The following is a 27449-nucleotide window of genomic DNA, read 5'->3' as shown; positions in this document are numbered from 1 at the left end:
TGTAGCTGTCACTTTTGTAGAAGAGCAGCAGCATCTCAAAGTTCTATCTATTTAGAATACTTATAATTGATGATGACACAACAGTTGTGCAGATTGCTTTGTACTTCATCACTAAAGAAAATTCCCCTTTTCAGATGTCTGAGGAGATCTGACATTTTGCCCCAAACTATTTCAAAAGGATTAGCTAAGGTACAAGTTGGAAGCATAAAACAGAGATCTGACATATCTGAAATGAAGCTGGGTCTGGGACAATCACCATGCATCTTTCTAAGTTTTTTCCAGAAATGCAGATAACTTTAAGTATCAGTATTCTCGCTTGCAAGATGGATTAAGGTGTTGTATGAGAGGAATTTAAGTGCTCTCCAACCAAAAACTGCCAGTAGGAATCACAGTGCACCACCAGATCCACACCCATGTTCTGGGCAGAAAGATCCCTGGAGGCTGAGACATGGTGAAAAAATTCCAGTTTCATTAAACATTCTAATTTGGCTTTTCAGTTCTCTGTGGACTCTTTCACAAAGAAGTGATAATCCCCAAGGTTAGAACTAATGGAGAAGTTTTTGTAGAAATTAAATGATTAGGTATGAAAAGCTGTTCTCTCATGGGGATGCCACACTTAAGTTTCTTATTCAATCAGCAGGACACACTCTTCTTTCTGCCACCCTAATTACCTATATTATGGTGGCAAAAAGATTGATCGTAATATAAGTTGAAACTTTACATGCTTTTATATACACTGAAATAAAATCATATTTTCATTTGAAATACCTAACAAGATTATTATAAGTGGTACTCGAATGATCCAAATGAACATATAATACAAAGTGGTCTATATCTGTGATAGGGTTGTCTTCAGTAAGTAAAATTGTAATGTATTAATAAGTATTCTGTAAAGGTATTGTGTTTTACAATTCTTGAAGTCCTAATTTTGTCAAGTAACCTCTGTACTGTTTGCAAAGATCTATAGCTCAATCAGTCCTTATCAGTCATTGTTTATATTCATCAGTAATGATTTATCACATTTATTAATTTGAATGTTATATTTCTTTAACATGTATTTCTTTTTTCCCCTAGAGTACACATATTTTATGATTCTGTCTTGCTACTTTTTAAAAAAAATAATTAACTTATTTTTCATCTTGACATTTTAGTCTTTACCTTTTTCACGTTGATTCATTGTGTGGTTTGTTATAAGTATTTGAAAAATAAGATAATTTGTAACTACATTTTGTAATAAAATATTTTTGCTGTTAGCCTTTTTAGAAGAACGCCTAATTACTTTGCTGCTATACGTTTTTTTACAAGCTTTTCTCCCCTGTATTTCTTTATTAGGTGGTTGTGAATGCCCTTTTAGGAGCAATACCATCTATTATGAACGTACTTCTGGTTTGTCTTATATTCTGGCTAATTTTCAGCATAATGGGAGTAAATTTGTTTGCTGGCAAGTTCTTCTCCTGTGTTAACACCACAACTGGTAACTCTTTTTCAAGAGAATTGATTGAGAATAAAAGCGATTGTGAGGCTCTTATGAAAAGCAGTAGAGACGTCCTGTGGAAAAATGTGAAAGTAAACTTTGATAATGTTGGAGCTGGCTATCTTTCTCTGCTTCAAGTAGTAAGTGACAATTCTGTTTATATTTTTATAGTTTAATTCCCTGTCTATAGTTTATAGAAGCGAAGTTGGATTCCTTAATTTTCGTTATCTTGCCATAAAGTTATAGATAAGCTATTACTGAAAATTGTTAGTTCATTAAAAATATGAAAATTTGGGAGTCTTGGAGAAGGAAGCTGTTTTATGATGTCCAAAAGCAAGTTTTCATGGAGATTACAAAATGTAGTTCCAAAGCGGACATTCTGGACCTTTATCAGGGATTAATAGGGGACTTGCTTAATTACCTTTTGACGCTGTTCATGCATGCAGATTAATATTAGTATTTGGTATCAATTTGGCATGCTCATGTGTAAACTTTGGAAGAGGAGCAGTGTTTACTATCAGCCAGAATATATAGATTGAAAAAGAAAGGACTGTTGAGAACAAAAAAAAAACAAAAAAAAGAGGTTAAAGCTCATCCCAAATCTCTGCAGATTTCACTAAAAGATTCCAATGCCACAGAGTCAAGATAAATTAAAAATTTACCTGAGGTATTTGTTTTGTTTTGTTTTTTTTGGTTTGTTTTGTCTACACCTTGTGCATTAGATAGGGCAAGTTTAAAAAAAAAATGTGATTTTTACCATGGTAGCCCAGTAGGCAAATTGCAAGACCTTGCCCAATTTTCAGAGCAAAAATTATGTAGGGGATAAATTTAGTGATTTAAAAATAGAGACCAAGTAAGAGGGTTTTAAACTACCTACCTCTTTCTCCATGTTGTATGCTTTCTCCCAGTTTTTCTCCCATTCAGTCACTTTCCAACCATTACACATGTTTTGGGAGGCTTTTGTTTAACGCTAGGCCAGCAGGTTCAGAAGAACTGATTAGTGTCATGATTCTGAGCACAAGTATTTTCCTAGCAGACCATCTGTAGAATGAAATTAATTAGGACAGGAACATGCCTTTCTAATCAGGTTCACTTGGCAAGCTGCTTCCGGGAAAACGTTTGTGCGCATAAACACATGCTAATTATTCTCTCTCAAACTCTAGATCTGGTAGTCCTCTGCTAACAGGCTACCATTGTGATTGCTCTTGGGAGAACCAGCACTTAATGTTAAGGAGGGTTAGGGAATTGCATGAATTATCTATTCTGGATTACATGGGTGTGTCTGCCTTTGTTATATTCACTGTGGTTCAACTGTTTGAATATGAATTCCACATGTATTCAACATGTCAACAGATATGATGTTTCTAGTAAAGTTGAAAAAATTGCATATTTTTGTATAATTTGTTTTTACTCAATATTGTTTTATGTAGTAGAGATTACAGTATTAGGGGGACACAGTTTCACTGATTTCATATTTCTGTTTTTTTTCTTAAAGTACCAGTTTTTAACATATCTAATAAGTAATTATTAACAGAAGAGATGGGCAAATGCCAGACAATAATTTCTCATGAATACTCATTTGAATTAACTCAACTTGCATCAGCCCTGGTCACACCTTGATTGTCTTTGACCATTTGAGTAATGTTTTTTCACATTTATGTTAACTGAAAATGATGTCACTTCACAGAATCACTTCAACTAAATAGAGGCTAAATGCAGTAAGAAGGTGCCAGTGAAGAACCCAGGAGAAAGGGAGGAGCTCATCAACAGCTCTCCTCTGACAATCCAGTTTCTCCACTATATTGGTGGCAATGTGGCATTTCTCAAATCCACCCAGGCATGGTGCCGTATACTGACACATGTCACAGTTGCTTCTAAAACAGAGGCAGTTTGTGCTAATAGATATATGATTAGTGGTTTATTAACTGAGCCAAAACCCTAGCTCGGGTGGTCCTCTCTTGCCACTGTAGCTCCAAAGGGCATGCTATACTGAAGCATTCACTGCTTCATAGAACTCTGCCACATCCTTTTTCATTTGAAAATTGAAACCCATTTGCTTTTGAAAGACTTTTTTTTTTAAGGAAAGTAAAGGGAATAAGTCAAATCCCAACATCTTTGCACAGTATACACTCAATAAAAGGACTCTGGATTGCAGTATATGGTGCCCCTGTAAATTATCTAAGTACTTGTTTTTTGTGTCCAGTGTGCAAGATAATACACATTGGAAAGAATTATTTGAATTGCTTACACACATTGCTAGATATAAAATAATTATGACCACCCAGGAAGAAAACCTGGGCATCATTGTGGAAAGCTGAATGGTTGGTCTTAAAAATGAAATGTTAAAATGCATAAAGGGAGAGAGAAAAATGTCTTGCTCAGCAGTACAGCCTTAGTTGGAATGCTCAGTTCCAATGTTCAATCCTGGTGACCCCATATGACCAAAGATAGTGCAAAGAAGCAGCCTGGGGCGGGGGGTGAAAATCACTAGAAGCATGGAAATATTTTCATGTGAGGAGAAGGGGGAAAATTGGGACTGTTTAGTTTAGAGAGGAGGGGACAGAATAATTAATGTTATAGAGAAGTTATTTGAGGCTTCTATTTATCTTAGAGTACAAAACCAAGGTGACATTCTGTGCAATATAGCTCATTTAATCATTTTCATAAATAATCAGTGGAACTCATTACTGCAAGATAATATTGAGGCAAAGAGCTTGGTAGGATTAAAAGAAAGAGATTAAATATATACGGATAAATGGGTTACAGAATATGACCGATATAAACCTGGTTGTTCAGAGAACAAGACAACCACTAGCTGATGGGATTAGAAAGAAATTTGACCTAGGTTATTCCATAATTGTTCATCAGTTTCTCATACCTTCCCTTGAAGCATGTAGCGCTAACTGCTGTCAGAGATAGAACAATGGTCCATCTAGTCCAGTGTTCTGAGGTAATTCCTCATGTGAAGACACTGTCCCTACTGAGGTTGAGCTGTTCTTTCTGGCACTGTGGCTACTCTGCTGCCTCTTAAGTGAAGGCACTTGTCCTTACCCACTACACGGTTATTAGGAAGGCTTTCCTCCATCTGAACTATGTTGCTGTGCACTATGGCTTTTCTGATTAGCATATATATTGCAGCAATTGTGCTTTGTGTTATTTGCATGACACAAAAATGTTGCACTAGTTGGACAGCTGATGTCAGTAGAAAAATAGTTCCACAACCATGGTTTCTTCCTTTGTTGTTTATCAGATGCTGCACTTTATATTTCTAGTTGCCTATATGGAGGAGCAGAGACAGCAATACTCTGGGAGTCTCCATAATCTCTTCTGGTCCCTGTGGCCTACCTATTCTATCCTAGTGCATTTCTCACTGAGCCCCATATTCCATCTCTTGAATATTTTCTTTTTGGACACTATGAAAGTAAAATGTTAACATCATACTATGGCAATCTCTTTCCTGCCCATTAGTACATTTTATCCTATGACACACCACAGGATGATCCTTATGTTCCCTTTCCTCCAATCCTGGAAGAACGTAATTTTTATCTCAGAAGAACCACCATGAAATGTATTATCTCTATATAAAGCCAACTCTCCTTTTTCAGATATACTGTCAACCTGTGTACCATTCTGTGACTGGGCAACAACTTGCATCAGATCATCTGTAAAACTCCCTGCCTGACTCTTTTTAGTTTTTTTTGCCCTCCCAACAAACATTTCTCTGTGGTGATTAGGTGATTTCTCTGTTAGGATGATTCCCTTGTATTTACATGGTGCCTAAACCATGGGTTTAGGGATTTTTCCCCTTCACTGTTTGTATCACTATTTGCCTTATTTACCGTGAATGCTGATGACCAGAAAAAGGAAGTTTAGTTATCGGATGCTGCTCCAACATTAACACACCAAAAGGACCAACCTGTCATTCCCAACACTGCTGTCCTGAACCCTGGCAGAGTGGCTATTAAAGGAATCTCACAATGCCCATCATGAGGCACATACACATACAAAACTTTTGTGTGCCAGACAGAAAATTACGAGCATCAGTAAATGCAGTTCAGTTATTTTATCCAGGGTAAGAGGACAATGTCTGCACAACTACAGAGTGATAAATTTGTTTCCAGAGCCAAGGCAGGAGAAGCCATTACAGGAATCTGACTACAGCCTCTCCAAATAAGAATTTCTTTGCATGAATGTGATAAGAGAAAATTCAATTAAAATTTCTCTGTCCTCAGCTAATAAATGTTAGATTTTTCCCCCCTAGGAACAATGGCTAGAGCAAAGCCTAAATGCCCCCAAAATGAAAAGTTTTAAATACATAACATTTCCCAAGCCTGCTTATTTTCTGCTTTTTTCTTTGTAAGCTGTTCCAATCTTCTCCCTGAGAAATTCAAAGCCACAGTGGTCTGTGAAAGCCTTTCTCATGCTTGTAACAGTCAGAAAATGGAAACAGAAACATTACCATGTGAGTTAGCTGTATGACTGATTAGCTCAGACGTTGACCAGAATTCAGCCCATCTATGGACTTTTGAAGAGTTTACATAATAATTTAAATAATGAAGACATCCAGGAAAATCAAAGTTTGTTCAGGGGTATTCTGTGATTAAATTTAAAAAAAGCAACTGATTTAATTGGTAAATTATTTGTTGTGAATTATTTTACTCATCTCTTTCCAAGATACTAACTTTAAAGTAGAGCTGTGCAAGTGATTTGTTGGTTCACTGGCAAGTCTGAATTTCTTTTAAAAAAAAGTAAAGTGGGGTCAAACCAAAAAATTTTATTTTTTTTTTATTTTTGGAGAATCAAAAATTTGAAGAAAAATTCACTTTGTGTTGAACAAAACATTTCATTTTGATTTTGAGATTTTAAAAACATTTTTGTGTGAAATAAAATTAAAGGAGATTTAAAAATGAAAAGTTGTTTCAGATGGAAAAAATTGAAACATTTCATTTAGAAAATGTCAAAATGTAACATTTTGATTTTTAAAAAATTTTCTTGGGCAAAACTGACATGACAATTTGGCAAAACTGACATGAATTTGTGAAATGATTCAGTATTGCCATATCTGCATTTTTATTTTTTTGCCCCTAATAATTTGTGGCAAAAAAATTCTCACTGCTATACTTTAAGTACTCTTTTATTCTATGAATATGCAAATACATGGTATGGGAAATGGTCTTTCTTTCATAAGAATATGATTATAAAATGTTTCACATTTTCTTTGATCTGAAGCTTGACACAGAATTTTAACACATTGCCTTTTCATAGGCTACATTTAAAGGATGGATGGATATCATGTTTGCAGCTGTTGATTCCATAAATGTAAGTACAGTACATATTCTAAGTTTATTTGTTTAGAGTGGGTAGACTCTAAGGTGCACATAACGCTTCTTTAATATCTAATTTGAATGGCAGTGAAAATGAAAGCTTAAAAATGGCAAATGTTCTATACAATTTAAATTTATAAAGTAATTAAGTGTGCATTTCAGATGGAGCAACTTGCTTTCTTACATTGTTTTACTAACTAAATAAAAATAGATTAACAAAGGCTAACAAAGAATGCTTACGTACTGTTCCAGAATAGCCAAATTTCATGGCTTTCTTGCTTTTTTCTTAATGAAATAAAACACTCTGCATCCAGTTTTCAAAAATGACTTGTAAGTGTGCACAGACAACCTGCATTTTAATGTACCAACTCTCACGTATGCATTTACCTGCTTTGTGTACCTGGTGTCCATTAAAACACACAAATAATTGCAGAATTTTAGGAGGCATTAGAAACATCCTCTTCAGACAATTGGTCTCTTATTATTTAGTGCTGACGTTTTGCTATTTCTCCTTATTTTGTAGATAGACCAGCAGCCCAAGTATGAAGAAAGCCTGTATATGTATCTTTACTTTGTCATCTTTATCATCTTTGGGTCATTCTTCACTTTGAACCTTTTCATTGGTGTCATCATAGATAACTTCAACCAACAAAAAAAGAAGATAAGTATTCTAGCATTTCATCAGTACATCAGAAAGAGCTGAATATAAAAAACGATTTAAACATCGAGTGGTCAGCTTTTATAAGGGACGAAAATCATTATCTGAACTCTCTCATAACAGTAATAGGGAACATGGGCCATATTTGAATCTGAGCGTGGATAACTTTATTTGATCAATCATTAAATGAAGTTTAATATTGATAAGAAATGTTAAAGCAGATTTTGATACTAGGTGAAAGGGCGCTAGAGCAGACCATGTATTTACCCTGGTGACCCCACCACCACCCAAAGTTGTTCTTACTAATTGTCATAAGGAGGGAGTGGAAATGTATGAAAGGGTAATTGCTGATGAACAGTTAATCATATTTAGCAAAGTGAGGATGGGCCTTATATCATTAGACCGTCGTCTGTTACCAGCTCCTTCTCACATGGGTCTCTCATGGTAAGTCTATACTGCAATTAGAAACCCATGGCTAGCCCATGCCAGCTACTTGGGCTCAGGAGCTTGGGCTGTGGGGCTGTTTAATTGCAGCATAGACTTCCGGACTCAGGCTGCAGCCCAAGCTCTGGGACCCTCCCACCTTACAGGGTCTTAGAGCATGTGGGCCAGCCCAAGCCTGAAGTCTACTCCGCAATTAAACAGCCCTTCAGCCTGAGTTCTGTGAGCCCAAGTCAGCTGGCACAGGCCAGCCACAAGTTTTTAAAAAGTGAAAGGTCATGTGGTTGGGGTCTAATAATAAAAAAAAATCTGCTGCAAGCCAGGGGCTCTTCAGTTTGTAGTGACAAAGGAGGAGAGAGACCTTAGTGTGTGGGTCAATCACAGGATGTCTATGAGCCACCAATGTGATGCTGCTGTGAAAAAGGCAAATGTGATCTTATGCTGCATTAGGTGAATCATTTTCAACAGAAAGAAATATTAATGCAATTGTACAAGGTACTGGTAAGATCTCATTTGGAATACTGTGTACAATTTTGGTCACCCATTTTCAAGAAGAATTAATTTAAACTAGAATAGGTGCAGAGAAGAGTTAATAGGATGATCGGGGATTGGTAGGCATATCTTGTGAGACTGAAAGGACTTTGCTTGTTTAGCCTAGCAAAAAGAAGGCTGAGAGGGGATAAGATTTCTCTCTTTAAATACATCAGAGAGGTAAATACTGAGGATGGTAAAGAGCTATTTAAGCTACAAAACAAAATTGACACCCAAACACATTGATCTAAACTGACGATGTACAAAGTCGGGCTGGAATTAGGAGAAGGTTTATAACTATCAAAGAGCTGAGGTTCTGGAATAGCATCCCAGTACCTTGTGGGGGCATATTAATTCATTGTAAGAGAGAGCTGGACAAATATATGAGTGCAATTGTATGATGGGGTGGTTTGTGATGATAAGGGGCAGGGCTGAGCAGCCCTGGGGCTCACTTCCTGTGTGTCTTATGTTCATAAAGCTCATGCTTCAGGGTTTCAGCCAACCACCAACAGGGATGAGGAAGGGATTTCCCCTCTTCCCCAATGTACTCTGGAAGGGATTTTCACCTCCTTCCTCTGAAACATCAGGGATGGCCATGACTGGGGATGGGAACATTGGGGGGTGGGTTTGAACATTTTCTCTCTTTGAACATCGCTCACATGCACAGGGGCTAATGGATCACCGTATGTGGGGTCAGGTCAGATTGGCAGTGATGTTGGGGGATTTTGTCTTCCTCTGTAGCCTGTGGGTGCAGGTCACTTGCCAGGGTTATCTGGACATATCTGATTTAATCATTTCCCTGCCACTGTGGGGGCCTCAGGCACTGGTGCACCTCAGTCCCTCCTAGTCTCTGTGTGTGTGTAGTCTCCTTTGGGTTGTAGTACTTTGGTCTCATTTCAGTTGTTAGGTTAGTGTGCAGGTGCTGGAGGCATTGGCAGCCTGTGCCAAAGTGTCAAGTTGCAAAGAAATCATTCTAAGGGTATGTCTACAGTATGAAATTATTTCGAAATTATTCTATTTGAATTTTCGGAAGCTATTTTATACATGGTCTTCTGTGTCCCCACTAAAGCACATGAATTCGGCGGAGTGCATCCACGGTACCAAGGCTAGCATCGAATGTTGGAGCGGTGCACTGTGGGTAGCTATCCCACAGTTCCCGCAGTCCCCGCCGCCCATTGGAATTCTGGGTTAAGCTCCCAGTGCATGATGGGGCAAAAACAATTCTCGCAGGTGTTTCTGGATGTGTGTCGTCAGTCGCTCTTCCCTTCGTGAAAGCTAAGGCAGACAATCATTTTGCGCCTTTTTGGCATGCAGGTGCCATACTGCTTTCAGCAGACGATGCACTGCTGCTCTCCTGCTCCTATGAATCCACCTCTTCTTCCTATGTAATCTCTACTATCTACTCTTTCTCTTCCTCATCGAACACTTCCACTGCCAAATCTGCTCGGCCATCATGAACCAAGCAGCACAGCTTCTGCTGCCAACTCTGCTCTCCTGCTACTGCCGCGCTTCCGAGCTTCTTCATGTTGCCCATCCTGGTCTCCCACCTCCATGAAATCTACAGAAGACAACCATTTACTGCCTTTTTTTGGCTACCGTGAACCGAGCAGCACAGCTTCCGCCGCCAACTCTGCTCTCCCACTATTGCCGCACTTCTGAGCTTCTCCATGTTGTCTGTCCTGGGCTCCCACCTCCATGAAAGTTACAGAAGACAAACATTTGCTGCCTTTTTTTGGCTACCGTGAACTGAACAGCACCTCTTCCACTGCCACTCTGCTCTCCTATGTTTTGTGCCCTTTTTCCAGGATTACCCATGCAGGCGCCATAGCCATGGAGCCCGATCAGATCTCCTCTGCAGTTTTGACCATTGTTAATACCTCACGCATTATCCAGCAGTATGTGCAGTACCTGCAAAACCAGGCAAGGAAGCGATGACAGCACGATTACGATAGTGATGAGAACATGAACACAGACATTCCTAGAAGCACGGCATGTGGCAATTGGGAGATCATGGTGGTGTTGGGCCAGGTTCATGCCACGGAACGCCGATTCTGGGCCCGGCAAACAAGCATAGACTGGTGGGACCACATAGTGTTGCAGGTATGGGATGATTCCCAGTGGCTGAGAAACTTTCGTATGCATAGGGCCACTTTTATGGAACTTTGTGACTTGCTGTCCCCTGCCCTGAAGCGCAGACACCAAAATGAGATCAGCCCTCACAGTTGAGAAGCAAGTAGCCATAGCCCTGTGGAAGAATGCAACACCCGACAGCTACCGGTCAGTCAGGAATCAGTTTGGAGTGGGCAAATCTACTGTGGGGGCTGCTGTGCTGCAAGTAGCCAACGCAATCATTGAACAGCTGCTATCAAGGATAGTGATTTTGGGAAATGTGCAGACCATTCTGGATGGCTTTAATGTGCTGGGGTTCCCTAACTGTGGCAGGGCGATAGACAGAACGCATATCCCTATCTTGGCCCCAGAACACCAGGGTGGCCAGTACATAAACCACAAGGGGTAGTTTTCAGTGGTGCTGCAAGCACTGGTGGATCACAAGGGACGTTTCACCAACATCAACGTGAGATGGCCGGGAAAGGTGCATGATGCTCACATTTTCAGGAACTCTGGTCTGTTTGAATAGCTGCAGGAAGGAACTTGCTTCCCAGACCAGAAAATTATTGTTGGGGATGTTGAAATGCCTATAGTTATCCTCGGGGACCCAGCCTACCCCTTAATGCCATGGCTTATGAAGCCGTACGCAGGCACCCTGGACAATAGTAAGGAGCAGTTCAACTATAGGCTGAGCAAGTGCAGAATGGTGGCAGACTGTGCATTTGGACTTTTGAAAGCGCGCTGGCACAGTTTACTGACTCGGTTAGATCTCAGCACAACCAATATTCCAATTGTAATTGCTGCTTGTTGTGTGCTCCACAATATCTGTGAGCGTAAGGGAAAGACATTTATGGTGTGGTGGGAGGTTGAGGCAACTCGCCAAGCAGCCCCAGTTTCACACAGCCAGACAACAGGGCAATTAGAAGAGCGCAGCAGGGCACGCTGCACATCATAGAAGCTTTGAAAGGCAGTTTCATGATTGGCCAGGGTACGGTGTGACAGTTGTGTTTGTTTCTCTTAAAGTTACCCACCCCCTATATATATAGAATCATAGAATCATAGAATATCAGGGTTGGAAGGGACCCCAGAAGGTCATCTAGTCCAACCCCCTGCTCAAAGCAGGACCAAGTCCCAGTTAAATCATCCCAGCCAGGGCTTTGTCAAGCCTGACCTTAAAAACCTCTAAGGAAGGAGATTCTACCACCTCCCTAGGTAACGCATTCCAGTGTTTCACCACCCTCTTAGTGAAAAAGTTTTTCCTAATATCCAATCTAAACCTCCCCCATTGCAACTTGAGACCATTACTCCTCGTTCTGTCATCTGCTACCATTGAGAACAGTCTAGAGCCATCCTCTTTGAAACCCCCTTTCAGGTAGTTGAAAGCAGCTATCAAATCCCCCCTCATTCTTCTCTTCTGCAGACTAAACAATCCCAGCTCCCTCAGCCTCTCCTCATAAGTCATGTGCTCTAGACCCCTAATCATTTTTGTTGCCCTTCGTTGTACTCTTTCCAATTTATCCACATCCTTCCTGTAGTGTGGGGCCCAAAACTGGACACAGTACTCCAGATGAGGCCTCACCAGTGTCGAATAGAGGGGAACGATCACGTCCCTCGATCTGCTCGCTATGCCCCTACTTATACAACCCAAAATGCCATTGGCCTTCTTGGCAACAAGGGCACACTGCTGACTCATATCCAGCTTCTCGTCCACTGTCACCCCTAGGTCCTTTTCCGCAGAACTGCTGCCGAGCCATTCGGTCCCTAGTCTGTAGCGGTGCATTGGATTCTTCCATCCTAAGTGCAGGACCCTGCATTTATCCTTATTGAACCTCATTAGATTTCTTTTGGCCCAATCCTCCAATTTGTCTAGGTCCTTCTGTATCCTATCCCTCCCCTCCAGCGTATCTACCACTCCTCCCAGTTTAGTATCATCCGCAAATTTGCTGAGAGTGCAATCCACACCATCCTCCAGATCATTTATGAAGATATTGAACAAAACGGGTCCCAGGACCGACCCCTGGGGCACTCCACTTGACACCGGCTGCCAACTAGACATGGAGCCATTGATCACTACCCGTTGAGCCCGACAATCTAGCCAGCTTTCTACCCACCTTATAGTGCATTCATCCAGCCCATACTTCCTTAACTTGCTGACAAGAATGCTGTGGGAGACCGTGTCAAAAGCTTTGCTAAAGTCAAGAAACAATACATCCACTGCTTTCCCTTCATCCACAGAACCAGTAATCTCATCATAAAAGGCGATTAGATTAGTCAGGCATGACCTTCCCTTGGTGAATCCATGCTGACTGTTCCTGATCACTTTCCTCTCCTCTAAGTGCTTCAGGATTGATTCTTTGAGGACCTGCTCCATGATTTTTCCAGGGACTGAGGTGAGGCTGACCGGCCTGTAGTTCCCAGGATCCTCCTTCTTCCCTTTTTTAAAGATGGGCACTACATTAGCCTTTTTCCAGTCATCCGGGACTTCCCCCGTTCGCCACGAGTTTTCAAAGATAATGGCCAAGGGCTCTGCAATCACAGCCGCCAATTCCTTCAGCACTCTCGGATGCAATTCGTCCGGCCCCATGGACTTGTGCACGTCCAGCTTTTCTAAATAGTCCCTAACCACCTCTATCTCTACAGAGGGCTGGCCATCTCTTCCCCATTTTGTGTTGCCCAGCACAGCAGTCTGGGAGCTGACCTTGTTAGTGAAAACAGAGGCAAAAAAAGCATTGAGTACATTAGCTTTTTCCACATCCTCTGTCACTAGCTTGCCTCCCTCATTCAGTAAGGGGCCCACACTTTCCTTGGCTTTCTTCTTGTTGCCAACATACCTGAAGAAACCCTTCTTGTTACTCTTGACATCTCTTGCTAGCTGCAGCTCCAGGTGCGATTTGGCCCTCCTGATATCTTTCCTACATGCCCGAGCAATATTTTTATACTCTTCCCTGGTCATATGTCCAACCTTCCACTTCTTGTAAGCTTCTTTTTTATGTTTAAGATCCGCTAGGATTTCACCATTAAGCCAAGCTGGTCGCCTGCCATATTTACTATTCTTTCGACTCATCGGGATGGTTTGTCCCTGTAACCTCAACAGGGATTCCTTGAAATACAGCCAGCTCTCCTGGACTCCCTTCCCTTTCATGTTAGTCCCCCAGGGGATCCTGGCCATCTGTTCCCTGAGGGAGTCAAAGTCTGCTTTCCTGAAGTCCAGGGTCCGTATCCTGCTGCTTACCTTTCTTCCCTGCGTCAGGATCCTGAACTCAACCAACTCATGGTTACTGCCTCCCAGATTCCCATCCACTTTTGCTTCCCCCACTAATTCTACCCGGTTTGTGAGCAGCAGGTCAAGAAAAGCGCTCCCCCTAGTTGGCTCCCCTAGCACTTGCACCAGGAAATTGTCCCCTACGCTTTCCAAAAACTTCCTGGATTGTCTATGCACCGCTGTATTGCTCTCCCAGCAGATATCAGGAAAATTAAAGTCACCCATGAAAGGAAATAAAGTCACAATTGTTTAAAAACCGTTCTTTATTATGTGTTGCACAAAACATTGAAAGAAATCAGAAGCTAGACCGGGGGCGGAGAGGGATATTGGGTTGGGAGGTGGAGGAGGAGGGAAGGACATGTCCAGAAACCAAATCAAAATTTCGGATATGCCAGCTTTCTGCTTCTTGTGCAATCCTCTGAGGTTGACTTCGTGGGTCCCCATAGCCTCCCCGCCCCGTGTTCTCCCCAGGTCTGAATGAGGAGGCTATGGGACCTGGAGAGGAGGGAGGACAGTTATACAGGGGCTGCAGCGGCAGTCTGTAGTCTTGCTGCCTTTCCCACATTAGATCCACCATACAGCGGAACATGTCAGTTTGCTCCCCCATGAGCTTGACCATAGCATCCTGCCTGCTCTCATCACGCACGTCCCTCCTCTCTTCGTATTCATGTAACGTTTTACGCGACTCCGCAATTGTTTGCCTCCATGCATTCAACTGTGCCCTATCAGTGTGGGAAAACTGAATGAGCTCAGCAAACATGTCATCCCAAGTTCGGTTTTTCCGCCTTCTAATCTGGACCAGCCTCTGGGACAGAGTAGATAGGGCCGGTGTTGAAACATTTGCACCTGGTGCGGGAGGAGAAAAAGGGAGGGTAATATTTTAAAAGATACATTTTAGAAAACAAAGGGTGCACTCTTTCTCAGGGAAACAGACAATTCATAGTACACAGCACATGTTCTTTCTGTACAAGGTCTCATTTTGCCTCTTATACTGAAGTGCCTGCCACTTTGGTGTAAGTAAGCCATCACATGCGGCCAGGCAACAGAATTCAGCTTGCAGGCAGCCATGGTAAGTCCAGGGGCAAGCTTCTTCCGCATTCATTTCAATGCTTTCAAACTGCTGGGCTCCCTTTCCCATAGTAAGCAATGCCTGGTGGGTTTGCGATATAAAAGGAGGGCCTGTGGGCTCTCTGGGATGATCGCTGCACACAACACCCTCCCCCCCCACACACACACCCACTGCGTGGCTCTGATGAGGTTCTGAGCAGGGATGAGCCCTTTAAACTAAACGCAAACAGGCCAGCGCAGCTGAGTTTCCCACCTCCCCCCACCACGTGGCTCCGATCAAGCTCTCACTCACCAGAAGTGCCTTCTCCAGGGTCGTAGTCCGGGAGCATGGCTTGGTGGGGGAGGCTATTGGCTCCAGCGTTAAGAATAGTTCCTGGCTAGGGGAGAAAACAGATTCCCCACTTGTCGCCTGTGCACTGTCATCGTCGTCGTCCTCTTCGTCTTCCAAAAACTCATCCTCCTCACTCCGTGCTACTCCCCCCTTGCAGGTGTCCACAGACGGTGGGGTAGTGGTGGCAACACCCCCCATAATTGCATGCAGCTCACAGTAGAAGCTGCATGTATAGGGCTGTGACCCAGAGCGCCCATTCACCTCCCTGGCTTTTTGGTACACTTGCCTGAGCTCCTTGATTTTTGTACAACACTGCTCTGTGTCCCTGGAGTAGCCTTTTTCCGTCATGGCCCTGGAGACTTTAGCGTACGTATTCGCGTTTCTTTTTTTGGAACGTAATTCTGCCATAACAGATTCATCTCCCCAACATACAATGAGATCCAGTACCTCCCATTTGGACCATGCTTGTCTGCGAATCCAGGACTGCATGGTCGCCTGTGATGGTGGACTCTGCTGATGGTCGCCTGTGCTGATGGTGACCAAACAGGAAATTCAAAAGTTCCCGGGGCTTTTACTGCCTACCAGGCTAGTGCATTAGAGTTCAGAGTGTTGTCCAGAGCAGTCACAAGGGAGCATTCTGGAGCTCCCGGAGGCCAATATTGTTGAATTCTGTCCACAGTACCTGTAACCCGGAACTGCAATCTCGATTTTAGCGCTACTCCACTTGCCGAGGCGGAGTACAGAAATCGGATTTAAGAGACCTTTAAATAAAAAAAAAATGATTTGGTCGTGTGGACGGAATCAGTTTTATTTCGAAGTAAATCGGCTAATTCCGAAACAACCGCGTATTGTAGACCAGACCTAAGAGTTCTACTTTTCTAAAGCCAAGAGAAGAGTTAGCTTCTGCTTTTGCAGATTCTTGGCCCAACCAATTAGATGAAGGGAATAGTTTTCCCTCTTAACATTTCTTTGAAGTATTAAAGTAATTCTTCCTTGTGTTAACCTTACAAACTGATTTAATTACTGAGGGCATGTTTATAATAGAAATGCTGCACTGTACTATATACATTATAGCAACAAAAGTGGTTTCTTCCATCGCGGTAGTAAATCCAGCTCTCCGAGAGGCGATAGCTAGGTCAACAGAACAATTCTTCCATCAGCCTAGCATTAACTGAGGGTTAAGTCAGCTTAATTACATTGCACACAGCATGACATTTTTCACAGCCCTAAGCAATGCAGTTTTATCTCCCTAACTGTGTGGTGTAGACCCACTCTTATTGTAATAATTGGCGAGCCAGATAAATGAATCCATTTATCCTTAGGTTGAAATTCAGTTGTAACCTTTATTTTTTTTATTGCATTGTGTTATTGTTAATTAGTTTAGATAAACTAGAAGTGAATCAGGTTTCAGAGTAGCAGCCATGTTAGTCTGTATTCGCAAAAAGAAAAGGAGTACTTGTGGCACCTAGTCTCTAAGGTGCCACAAGTACTCCTTTTCTAGAAGTGAATCAGTGACTTTTGTTTAGATTTGCATTTGTTTGCTTATTCTTTTAATACAATCCATAAAAATATATTAGACTAGTTTCTGTTTCAAAACTTTAGTGTGGGAAAATAACTGAACCAGAGGTAAAGGTAAATCCATTGAGTATGCTTCTGCTTATTATACTTACCATTATACAACAAAGAGGTAAAAAAGAGCAGAGAAAAAAACAACTAAAACACTTCCCTTTTATTTTGTACCAAATAAAGAGAATTGTCTTTTATTTTTGAAGAATTTCAATCTACACTGGTATCTAAATATTCTCAGTAGCACTTTTTCCAACTACAAACTGTAGCTCAGAAAGTTGCATATGGTTTCCTTTTTTGCTTTAGTATGGAGTTGCCATACCACAGCTATGGGGAAACGCAGGGAGTCCTTGTAAGAAAAGGAATGAGAGATAGGAAGAGGCCACACAGCACTAGAAAGAGTAAATATGAGAAAGCAAACCTTATAAGGCAACAGTGAAGCCTTTGTCAGCTGCAAAATCACCAACCCAGAGATACCAAACCCTAAAATTGTTGCTCAGTGCTACAAGAGACAAGAGGTTCATGGTGGAATGCCCCGCTGGTAATGGTTTTGTAGGAAGAAGCAAGCCATGGAAATTTGATAAAGAGAGTTTTTAAAATAAAGTCAGAGGATTATGGGAAATCCAAGTGGACTTCTATAGCCTAGGAGTGAATTTGGCACATAGCTGGGATTGAAAAGGTCCAGCACAATTTGCTTGTATATAGTAAACTAACATATAGGGAAAATTTATATTAAATCTACAAATATTCAGAATTTGGGTACTCCTAATCTATTGGTTTCAGAGTAGCAGCCGTGTTAGTCTGTATTCGCAAAAAGAAAAGGAGTAATTGTGGCACCTTAGAGACTAACAAATTTATTAGAGCATAAGCTTTCGTGAGCTACAGCTCACTTCATCGGGTGCAAATGCATCCGATGAAGTGAGCTGTAGCTCACGAAAGCTTATGCTCTAATAAATTTGTTAGTCTCTAAGGTGCCACAATTACTCCTTTTCTTTTTCCTAATCTATTGTAATTGAAGACCTATTAATTATTTTTTTTCTTTTTTTAGCTTCAGAATTCATTTCTTGTTGATGGCGAACTTACAAATATTGAAATCACTAATACAGCTGTATCTCCTGAATATTAGTAATATCTTGTGATGTATTATTTTTCTGTATATTTATAGACTTAATTTTTATTGATGCCAAATATCTCTATATTGTCTACTCTTTTAGCTACTAGCTAAAAGCTCAGTTTTTCTACCCCTTCTCCCCAACATTAAACAGCCTCATTTTTGTGGATTTTTCTAGCAAGACTTCATGTACTCTAAATAATTCAGTTCTATGTAATCTATTTTGATCCCTGAATTTTGTCTTTTGAAAGAATGAATACCTGTATAGTAAATTCTGTGTTCGTATATATTTGAATAACAGTAAAATAATATCTCTAATGACATGGTTGTAACCAGTTATTTCATTTCTTTACCTTGGAGGTCAAGACATCTTCATGACAGAAGAACAGAAGAAATATTACAATGCAATGAAAAAGCTGGGATCCAAGAAACCACAAAAACCTATACCTAGGCCAGCAGTAAGAATGCATATTATCTTACATTCATCTGAATTTGGGAGCAAATTGCAAGCTGTGTCAAACATTTCTGGATGTTATAGTTGGAAATGGAAATTTATGCATATTTCTGTGTGGTCACAATAGAATCTTTGAATTGCTTCAGGTGATAGCTCTCAGTATAAAGTATAAAACCAAGTCATTTCCTGGAGGAAAACTTAGACTGGCAGACTCATTTTCTACACTTTTTCAGATCTTTTGTTTCACTGATTCATAAAACCTTCCTTTAAAAAGAAATAAACTGCATTAGGGCTTTTCTTTCTGAACTAGATCTCATCAGTTTGTTTCTCTCTCTCTCTCTGTGTGTGTGTGTGTGTGTGTGTGTGTGTGTGTGTGTGTGTGTGAGAGAGAGAGAGAGAGAGAGATTTAATAATGTCTGACTTACTCTTTCACTTTTTTTCAGAACAAATTCCAAGGTTTGGTGTTTGATATTGTAACAAAACAAGCATTTGATATCAGCATCATGATTCTTATCTGCCTTAACATGGTCACAATGATGATAGAAACTGATGACCAGAATGATGAGATGAAACGTATTTTATACTGGATTAACGTGGTCTTTATTGTCCTTTTCACTGGAGAATGTGTCCTCAAACTAATTTCACTCCGTTATTACTACTTCACCATAGGCTGGAACATTTTTGATTTTGTGGTTGTCATTCTCTCCATAGTAGGTAAGAAATAATTATATTTAAAAGGAATCTAATGAATGGAAGGGCAAACATTTGTTAAAAAAATTATTTTAACAATGGAAGATTTACAAGATCAGATAGACAGTTACTTAGTTTTCACTTCCCTTGATTCTATAGTAAACAGGAAACATACATGAGCATTTATAGTAATCTGTACATTACCATTCTCAACCTCAGAAACTGCAAATAGGCTTTCTTAGTACTTCAATGTTAATTTTAATATCCATTTGTTCTTCATAACCCACCGTAAAGAGTGCCAAAACAAATATGGTACCTGTGCAATTCCCTTTAATAGATGCTATTATGCAAAACGTAAGAATGCCCATTATGACTCTCTCTCTATTCAGAATCTCTACTAAGGATAGATATGGCCCATCTTCATTTATGCTCTGTGATATGGAAAATTTAAATTGTTATAAAACAGACTATCCTTTTGTTTTTGTTTTTTTTACAGGTATGTTTCTAGACAAGGTGATTGAAGAGTATTTTGTGTCCCCCACCTTGTTCAGAGTTGTCCGACTCGCCAGAATAGGTCGAATCCTGCGTCTCATTAAGGGAGCTAAAGGGATTCGCACTCTGCTTTTTGCTTTGATGATGTCTCTTCCTGCTTTGTTTAACATTGGTCTCCTGCTTTTCCTGGTCATGTTTATCTATGCTATATTTGGAATGTCCAACTTTGCTTATGTTAAGAAGGAAGCTGGGATTGATGACATGTTCAACTTTGAAACTTTTGGCAACAGCATGATCTGCCTATTTCAAATTACCACGTCTGCTGGTTGGGATGGTTTGCTGTCACCAATTCTTAACAGTGGAGAACCGGACTGTGAGCCTAATAAACCTCACCCAGGAAGCTCTGTTAAAGGAGACTGTGGTAACCCTTCAGTTGGGATTTTCTTTTTTGTCAGTTATATTATCATCTCATTTCTAGTTGTAGTAAACATGTATATTGCTGTTATTTTGGAGAACTTCAGTGTTGCTACAGAAGAAAGTGCCGAGCCCTTGAGTGAGGATGACTTTGAGATGTTCTATGAGGTTTGGGAAAAGTATGATCCAGATGCAACCCAGTTTATAGAATACAGTAAACTGTTTGATTTTGCAGCCTCTTTGGATCCTCCTCTTCTTATAGCAAAACCAAACACACTTCAGCTCATTGCAATGGATCTGCCCATGGTAAGTGGTGACAGAATTCACTGCCTTGACATCTTGTTTGCTTTTACAAAGCGTGTTTTGGGGGAAAGTGATGAGATGGATGCACTTAGAATACAAATGGAAGATCGTTTTATGGCGGCCAATCCTTCTAAAGTCTCCTATGAACCAATTACAACCACATTAAAAAGAAAACAAGAGGAAGTGTCTGCTACTGTTATTCAGCGAGCTTACAGACATTACCTTTTAAGGCAAACGGTAAAAAAAGTTTCATTTATGTATTGCAAAGATAAGCATGGTCTGCCTATCAAAGAAGATATGACTCTGGATAAGCTAAGTGAAAACTCGGCTGCAGAAAAAACAGATAGGACCCCCTCCACAACCTCTCCACCTTCCTACGATAGTGTAACAAAGCCAGACAAAAACAAATATGAAAAAGACAACTCAGAAAAAGAAGACAAAAGTAAGGACGCCAGGGAAAGTAAAAAGTAAAGGAAACAAAGAATTCCATTTATGACAAATTGTTTACAGCTTGAGAAAGTGACATTTATGTCAATAGGGCTCCTGTAGAAGGTCTACACCAAACTGACAGCTTTTACATATATATACACACACACGTGCATAAGCACTCACGCACATACACACATCCACCTACACCTTAAGGTCAGTGCCTATATCAAGACAGACAGTGACCCCTCGTCATCAAACTGTGACTCTGTAAGGTAACAGCCTTGCCAAGAGATGATTGTTTCCATTACCAGCTGGTACTGATGAAGAGGAGTCACAACATTGCTACTCAGACTGTAGAGAACATTAAAGGGTGCAAATCTATCATTCTTAAAATGCATGTGTGTTAACAACAAATACTTCAGTGGTGTAATTATATCCATTCTGTGCATTTCTACAGCACATTTGTCCTACTTTTAAAATTTCTGTTGGTATAGTCATTTGTTTTAATTCACAGATTGTTATATGTGGTTCCTTTATGTTGGGGAAAGGAGATAAGTGCTCTTTCACAAGTATTCAAGTGTCAGATACTATTTATATGGCATGATAAGGCGTGCATGGTTCTTAACAAGCCAATTTAAAAGCAAGGTCCCTGCCCCATGACCTTAAATATAAATCAGATCAGTGCCATCACAAAAAGATGACAAGACCATTGAGGATATAGACAAGACATCAATAAATACCAGTAGGAGAGTCTGCCCTTGGAAGAGGGTAGTTATTCCCACAGAGAGCTGATTCGTTTCTTAGTTTCACTTTTTTCTTTTTGGTTATTTAGTTTTTGGTTTTCTTAAAAAAAAATTATCTACCATTTTAAAGTCTATATTTGGTGAGTTACTATACTCTGATAATGATTCTCTCTCATGTTCAGATTGAAGTAATTTGCATGAAGGCATGCTGTACTTATAGCTCATGCATGGAAAAACATGACATCACAAAGAGCAGCAGAGTTCTATCTACTTTCAGGTTTCAGGCTGGCTCTTAATTTTGAAGTATTTTAACTATCATGAAATAAAACATCCAGAAAAATCATAATAAAGTCAAAAAGAATTCCCAAAAATGGAACAGTCATTTTTCTGGTTTGGTTGGTTAATTTTTTTGCCTTTTAATGTAAACTTATTACATTTCAACAGTGCATTCCATATTTTATTCTAAGGTCTGGAGCTACATTCTGTCTCTACTTCTCTTATTCATGTGAGTAAAAGCCATTTGAGATAAAGGGGGTAACATGTGCAGATCAATGGGAACGTTAAGAACCCTTGGGACAACTACTGCCTTGATTTATACCTCATGCCCACAACCCAACCCTATTAGGGTTGCACAGGGGAGAGGTGGCAGGGGAGGTGTAACTCAGGGAAGAATTTGGTCCCCATGTGTTTTTGTCAAGCGTTCTGCTATATGAAATTAATCTTCCCTAAACACTGAAATGTCCAAATAGGTATAGTTATTCTGCTTTATCCTACAGTATTTTTTAAATGTCATCTGTTGTCAGCAAGGTTGACATTGTAGTTATTTTGATATTTAAATCGTTGTTTGACACAGAGTTACATGTTTGAGCAAGCAAATAATGACCTGACCACAGTATTTATTACATTAAATATCTACCTTAATAAGTCAAGTTTGCAAACTTTTAACAGATATGATATATTCTGTACTATTATAAATAATTTGAAGGTTGTCACTGATGCATGTTTATCTGTATCTTACGCCTTGTTGCTGTACCTTACGCCTTCCAAAGTTCAGAAATCTAATATGGGAAGCCATGTGTCAGTGGAAAGTGAAACAAATTGTTCAACCAGACGTCATTCCTCATGTCAGTAAGCAATAGTTTGCTGCTATTTAAGAGATTATTTTTATTTAATTTTAATTTTAAAAAATTAATCAATATCATGCAGTGTATAATTGGACTATACAGGACATATAAACTGCTTAACTTGTTGAAAATGTGGGGTCAGAAAACAGTTTTATAAAAAACAATGTTGTTTTTAAAAATCACTTTATTTTTCAGCATTTTGTATCTATAAGCAGCTACAGTTATCCTCAAGTTGTTGTCAGTCACTTTTTTGTTCATTTCTATTCCTACTTCTTTTTCATTAAGAAATTTAAGATATGAAGAAGTGAATGGGTAGTTGTATGCTTCTGCTTATTATTATACTTGAACATATTTTAATATGAAATAATTTTAAATAAAATGGGGACCAGAGTTCATTTGCCTCTGAGTAGGTTGATTTTTGTGTGTGGAAAAAGAACGGAGAAATTTGTTGAATTTCTAGCGCTGCTTGCATCTGAAGTTTCAAGGTAGTCTTATTCATGGAATCCTTGATCTTTCCAATTGTCTGTTTATATAGACTGTTGTTCTTGTTGATTCATGATGCACTAGAACTGTTCAAAATATAATATGGGATCCACAATCTTTTTTCACAAGAACAAAGTAGTGAACTTGTATAATGCATCACATCAGGATGTTTTTCTTTCTTACACAAGGTGGAGTTAAACATAGACTCCTTGTTTTACTAAACATATTGACGTGTAGTGTATTGGTGAACTGCATGCCGGAAAATGTTTTCCCATAAATACATTACTAACCAGACAAAAGAATAAAGATTACATTTTTATCATATGTACTTGTTTAATCTGTGTTTATGATGTAAAATTGATACACAATAATAAACTGGTTGCTATTAAAATTAAAGGGGAATGGCTTTAGTGACGGGGCAAAGGGGTCTTTGACCCTTAGCCCACAAGTTACATTATGGCTCAAGTCAGTATTGATAGAAACTTGTTACCATCTGGTTATTTTTGAAACTATGGGAAAGAATTAGTGATCTCAATTCAATTTTTAGTAAACAGCATCACAACACAATAATAAGAGGCACTTGTTCAGGGTGTTGTAGCAGGTGGTCCAAGAATTAAATGGGCATGGTGACTTTAATTACCATTTTATCCTCCCAGGTTCCTCTAGATCAGGGGTCCCCAACGCGGTGTCCACAGGTGCAATAGCGCCCACTGGGGCAGTTGTGTGAGCCCACAGGACACCGCGCCGCCGAAATGCCACCGCCGAGCGTGGCCACCTGAGAATCACCCACCGAAATGTCAGCATTTCGGCAGTGGGGTGTTTGGCACCCGCCAGAGTCTGTTGGGAATATGAATGTGCTATTCCCACAGAAAGGCTGGGAACCACTGCTCTAGATTAACCCTGAAGTACTGGTGCAGTGTGGGGACTTTTGTACTGCTGATGCCCATGCTTGACATACTCTGTGAACTTAAAGAGGATTCCATCCTCCAACACTATCTATATGGTCAGAATGGAGAGCAGTAAACAGTGGTGCCCCCCAAAGGTCTGTATTGGGACCAGTCCTATTCAACATATTCATAAATGAACCAGAAAAACAGGTAAACAGTGGGGTGGGAAAATTTGCTGATGATACAAAACTACTCAAGATAGTTAAGTCCCAGGCAGACTGCAAAGAGCTACAAAAGGATCTCACAAACATGGGTGACGAGGCAACAAAATGGCAGATGAAATTCAATGTTGATAAATGCAAAGTAATGCACATTGGAAAACATAATCCCAACGATACATATAAAATGATGGGGTCTAAATTGGCAGTTACCAGTCAAGAAATAAATCTTGGGAGTCATTGTGGCTAGTTCTCTGAAAACATCTGCTCAATGTGCAGTGGCAGTCAAAAAAGCTAACAGAATATTGGGAACCAGTAAGAAAGGGATAGATAGTAAGACAGAAAATATCATATTGCCTCTATATAAATCCATAATATGCCCACATCTTGAATACTGCTTGCAGATATGGTCGCCCAATCTCAAAAAAGATATACTAGACTTGGAAAATGTTCAGAAAAGGGCAACAAAAATTATTAGGGGTATGGAATGGCTGCCATATTAGGAGAGATTAATAAAACTTGGACTTTTCAGCTTGAAAAAGAGAGGACAAAGGGGAGATATGATACAGGTCTATAAAATCATGACTGGTATGGAGAAAGTAAATAAGGAAGTGTTATTTACACCTTCTCATAACACAAGAACTAAGGGTCACCAAATGAAATTAATAGGTAGCAGGTTTAAAACAAACGGCAGTATTTTTTCCACACAACTCACAGTCAACCTCTGAAACTCCTTGCCAGAGGATGTTGTGAAAACGTCTATAACAGGGTTCAAAAAGGAACTAGATAAGTTCATGAAGAATAGGTCCATCAATTGCTATTAGTCAGGATGGACAGGGATGGTGTCCCTAGCCTCTGTTTACCAGAAGCTGGGAATGGGTGACAGGATGGATCACTTGGTGATTACCTGTTCTGTTCATTCCCTCTGGGGCACCTGGCATTGGCCACTGTTGGAAGACAGGATACTGGGCTACATGGACCTTTGGTCTGACCCAGGTTGGCCGTTCTCATGTTCTTATATAGCATGTTCCACAAAAATATTAGATTCACTGTTAAGGAAAAACAAGAAAAAATAATTATGAAAATAAAGTATTCAATTGCCATAAAAAAACAAATGTTAAATTATATTTGTTCTTTGCATAATTATTTTAGACATTTACAACTTTCATGGAGCCCAAGGCTGCTCTGAAAACCATCAGTAGTTTTTATTGACAGTGTACTTGGGTACTGTGCAAGACATAGAAGCTCATGGTGTTTAAGATTGAATCTTCCCTCTCTCAGGGTATTGTGTATCTGTCCATGTATTTAAAGTGGGTTTTTTTTAATCATCTACTCTTTATCTCTTCTTTAACATAATGAGTTGGAGGTTTATCATTTGTTGACTTTGCAGAGAAATGAGTTCCAAATAATTAGAGCTAAGATTTAAGTTACTTGATTAACATTTTCAAAAAATTTTTTGTTGTTGCTTGTTGACTCATTAGCTCAAATTAACTAAGAGAACAACTGCTCAAATACTCAATACCTAAAAGGACTTTGTTCCCTCCCCCCCACATTTAATTTGCTTTAAAATTCTGTATCATAGTAAGAATAGATACTTATTCCATTATAAAGCTTTTTTAAATATACATTCCAGCTATAAGGAATGAAAAACCTCAGCTATGCAGTGCATTGAGTGCAGATTCCAAACAAACAAAACTGTGCACAGTTTTTGGGTACTGTGTTGGATGCACTCTTTGTTCAATGTCTATGACCTATACTACTTAGTTTTCTTAAGACAACACTGGAATGATAGTTCCCTTTTTTACATTGTATTTCCTACTGTAACATGCTAGCATACACTTGCATTTATTTGTGGTCATTAATAACACCATTGTGCCCTATAGCAGGCACCGTATGTTTGTGCTAAAGGAGGATCTCCAGTAGCTGATACCAGTGTAGAGCCTATGACAAATAGTTCAGCAATTCTGGTTCCATCCAATAGAGGGCACAAACTCAAGGCCATTCATTACAATATTATGACTGCTCTTTAAGATTTAGGCAACTAAGGAATTAGTACAAGAAATAAATGATAAAAATAATAATGGAAAATATTTTATAGATTTCTCTAATTTATAGTTTTCCTAGTTTATTTTTCCAGTTAAGTAATTTCAGATGATGCCAGAATGTGAGAACTATATCTCTTGATATGTCAGTGCAGCTTTTTTGTTAGCACTTTTGCCTCTGGACCAGCAATTCAGGGGCTTAGGTTCTACATCAGCATGTGCTCTCATGCAGTGCTGACACTGCAATGGTAAGAAGCTCCAGACTCATTTGAGATTGCAAAACTACAGCTTTAGGAAGTCTATTAAAATGAGCTAGGGAATTGCAAACATAACTTCTGTTTGTATTAATAGGAGTTAGCTACCTTGTGCATCAGTACAAGAATAGTCCCCCACCTTCTAAAATAACAGTACACAAGTATCTGCTGTCCTAGATTAGATATCAGCAAGGCAAAAATAACATAACGTACAGTTAAAAACTGCCCAGCAAAGATGCTGGTTTATTGGTTGTTGTGGGCCTAGAAAATTACTAAATTGCTGTCCCAAAATGCACTCAGAAAGGATTATCTAGCTTTCCAGTATCTTAGGAGAAGCCTATTGACATAGCTACTGTACAGAAATAACTAATGGCTGACAAACCTCTGCATTATTAACATAATTTTCAGTGAGGGGATGGTGCAAATGTGTCGATCTATTTCCTTAGACACAGCTAAGTTTTATCGCTGTGATCCAGTGTGCGGTCGTCTTTGCTTATTTCATATTTCTGTCTCTCTCCGCTATCAAGTGAGAGCTATTGCAGCATGAAACACAGACCTATCATACTGCCTGCATAAGAAAACAGATCATACTGCAGTGTAACTCAAGAAAAGTAGACTGCGGCACATTCTCCTCTCTCAGGAGAGAGGGGAAATCGCATGCAGGAGCACACATGATCTCTGCTGCAAGAACAATATTGAATGAAAATAGTGAGACACACTTCATAAACAATTTATAACAGCCAAAAAGGCAGCTGGGCCAACCACTCTCTGCACTTATATTTTCTATTGACTGTCATAAAAACAATTGTCTTTCTACATAATTAATCTATATATCAAAATGTTTTATCTACCTAATTTAGTAAACATATAGATCTAGAATAGTTTGTCTCTGACTGGTTTCTATTCACTTAAAAAAAACTGTATACTGTTTTAATTGTATTCTTATAAATCTGTCTGGTGGTTAAAAGGACACGTAATGCAAAGAATGTTCTTTCGAGACTGTGAATGAAATATAAATTTTCAATTTTTAAAAGTAGTGAA

The 27449-nt window shown here is 39.6% G+C and overlaps 1 protein-coding gene and 1 long non-coding RNA gene across 8 annotated transcripts in view; one reads left to right on the top strand and one right to left on the bottom strand.

Annotated features, from left to right (window-relative positions):
• The window catches only part of LOC122458105, a 169871-nt gene that overhangs the window by 87341 nt on the left and 55081 nt on the right, over positions 1 to 27449 (bottom strand). Inside the window, exons 2-3 of the long non-coding RNA XR_006277976.1 lie at positions 25020 to 25161; positions 7186 to 7437 (exon numbers count right to left, since the gene is read on the bottom strand). This is a non-coding gene — a long non-coding RNA (uncharacterized LOC122458105). The remainder of the gene's footprint in view (positions 1 to 7185; positions 7438 to 25019; positions 25162 to 27449) is intronic.
• Positions 1 to 27449, top strand: part of LOC119863439 (sodium channel protein type 2 subunit alpha-like) — a 234482-nt gene that overhangs the window by 178141 nt on the left and 28892 nt on the right. For 5 of the 7 annotated variants that reach the window (XM_038421930.2, XM_038421927.2, XM_038421924.2 and 2 more), the window contains 6 exons: positions 1333 to 1614; positions 6740 to 6793; positions 7322 to 7459; positions 18229 to 18333; positions 18773 to 19043; positions 19516 to 23322. In XM_038421930.2, the coding sequence (XP_038277858.1) occupies positions 1333 to 1614; positions 6740 to 6793; positions 7322 to 7459; positions 18229 to 18333; positions 18773 to 19043; positions 19516 to 20699 (2034 nt within the window). In that variant the 3' untranslated portion in view covers positions 20700 to 23322. Of the gene's footprint in view, positions 1 to 1332; positions 1615 to 6739; positions 6794 to 7321; positions 7460 to 18228; positions 18334 to 18772; positions 19044 to 19515; positions 23323 to 27449 lie in introns of those variants that run through there. The other 2 variants (XM_043505225.1, XM_043505227.1) reach the window with 2 other exon arrangements.

Source organism: Dermochelys coriacea, chromosome 11 (genome assembly GCF_009764565.3).
Source record: "Dermochelys coriacea isolate rDerCor1 chromosome 11, rDerCor1.pri.v4, whole genome shotgun sequence".
In the NCBI taxonomy this organism is placed as follows: domain Eukaryota; kingdom Metazoa; phylum Chordata; order Testudines; family Dermochelyidae; genus Dermochelys; species Dermochelys coriacea.
This window is presented reverse-complemented; position numbering and strand designations above follow the sequence as displayed.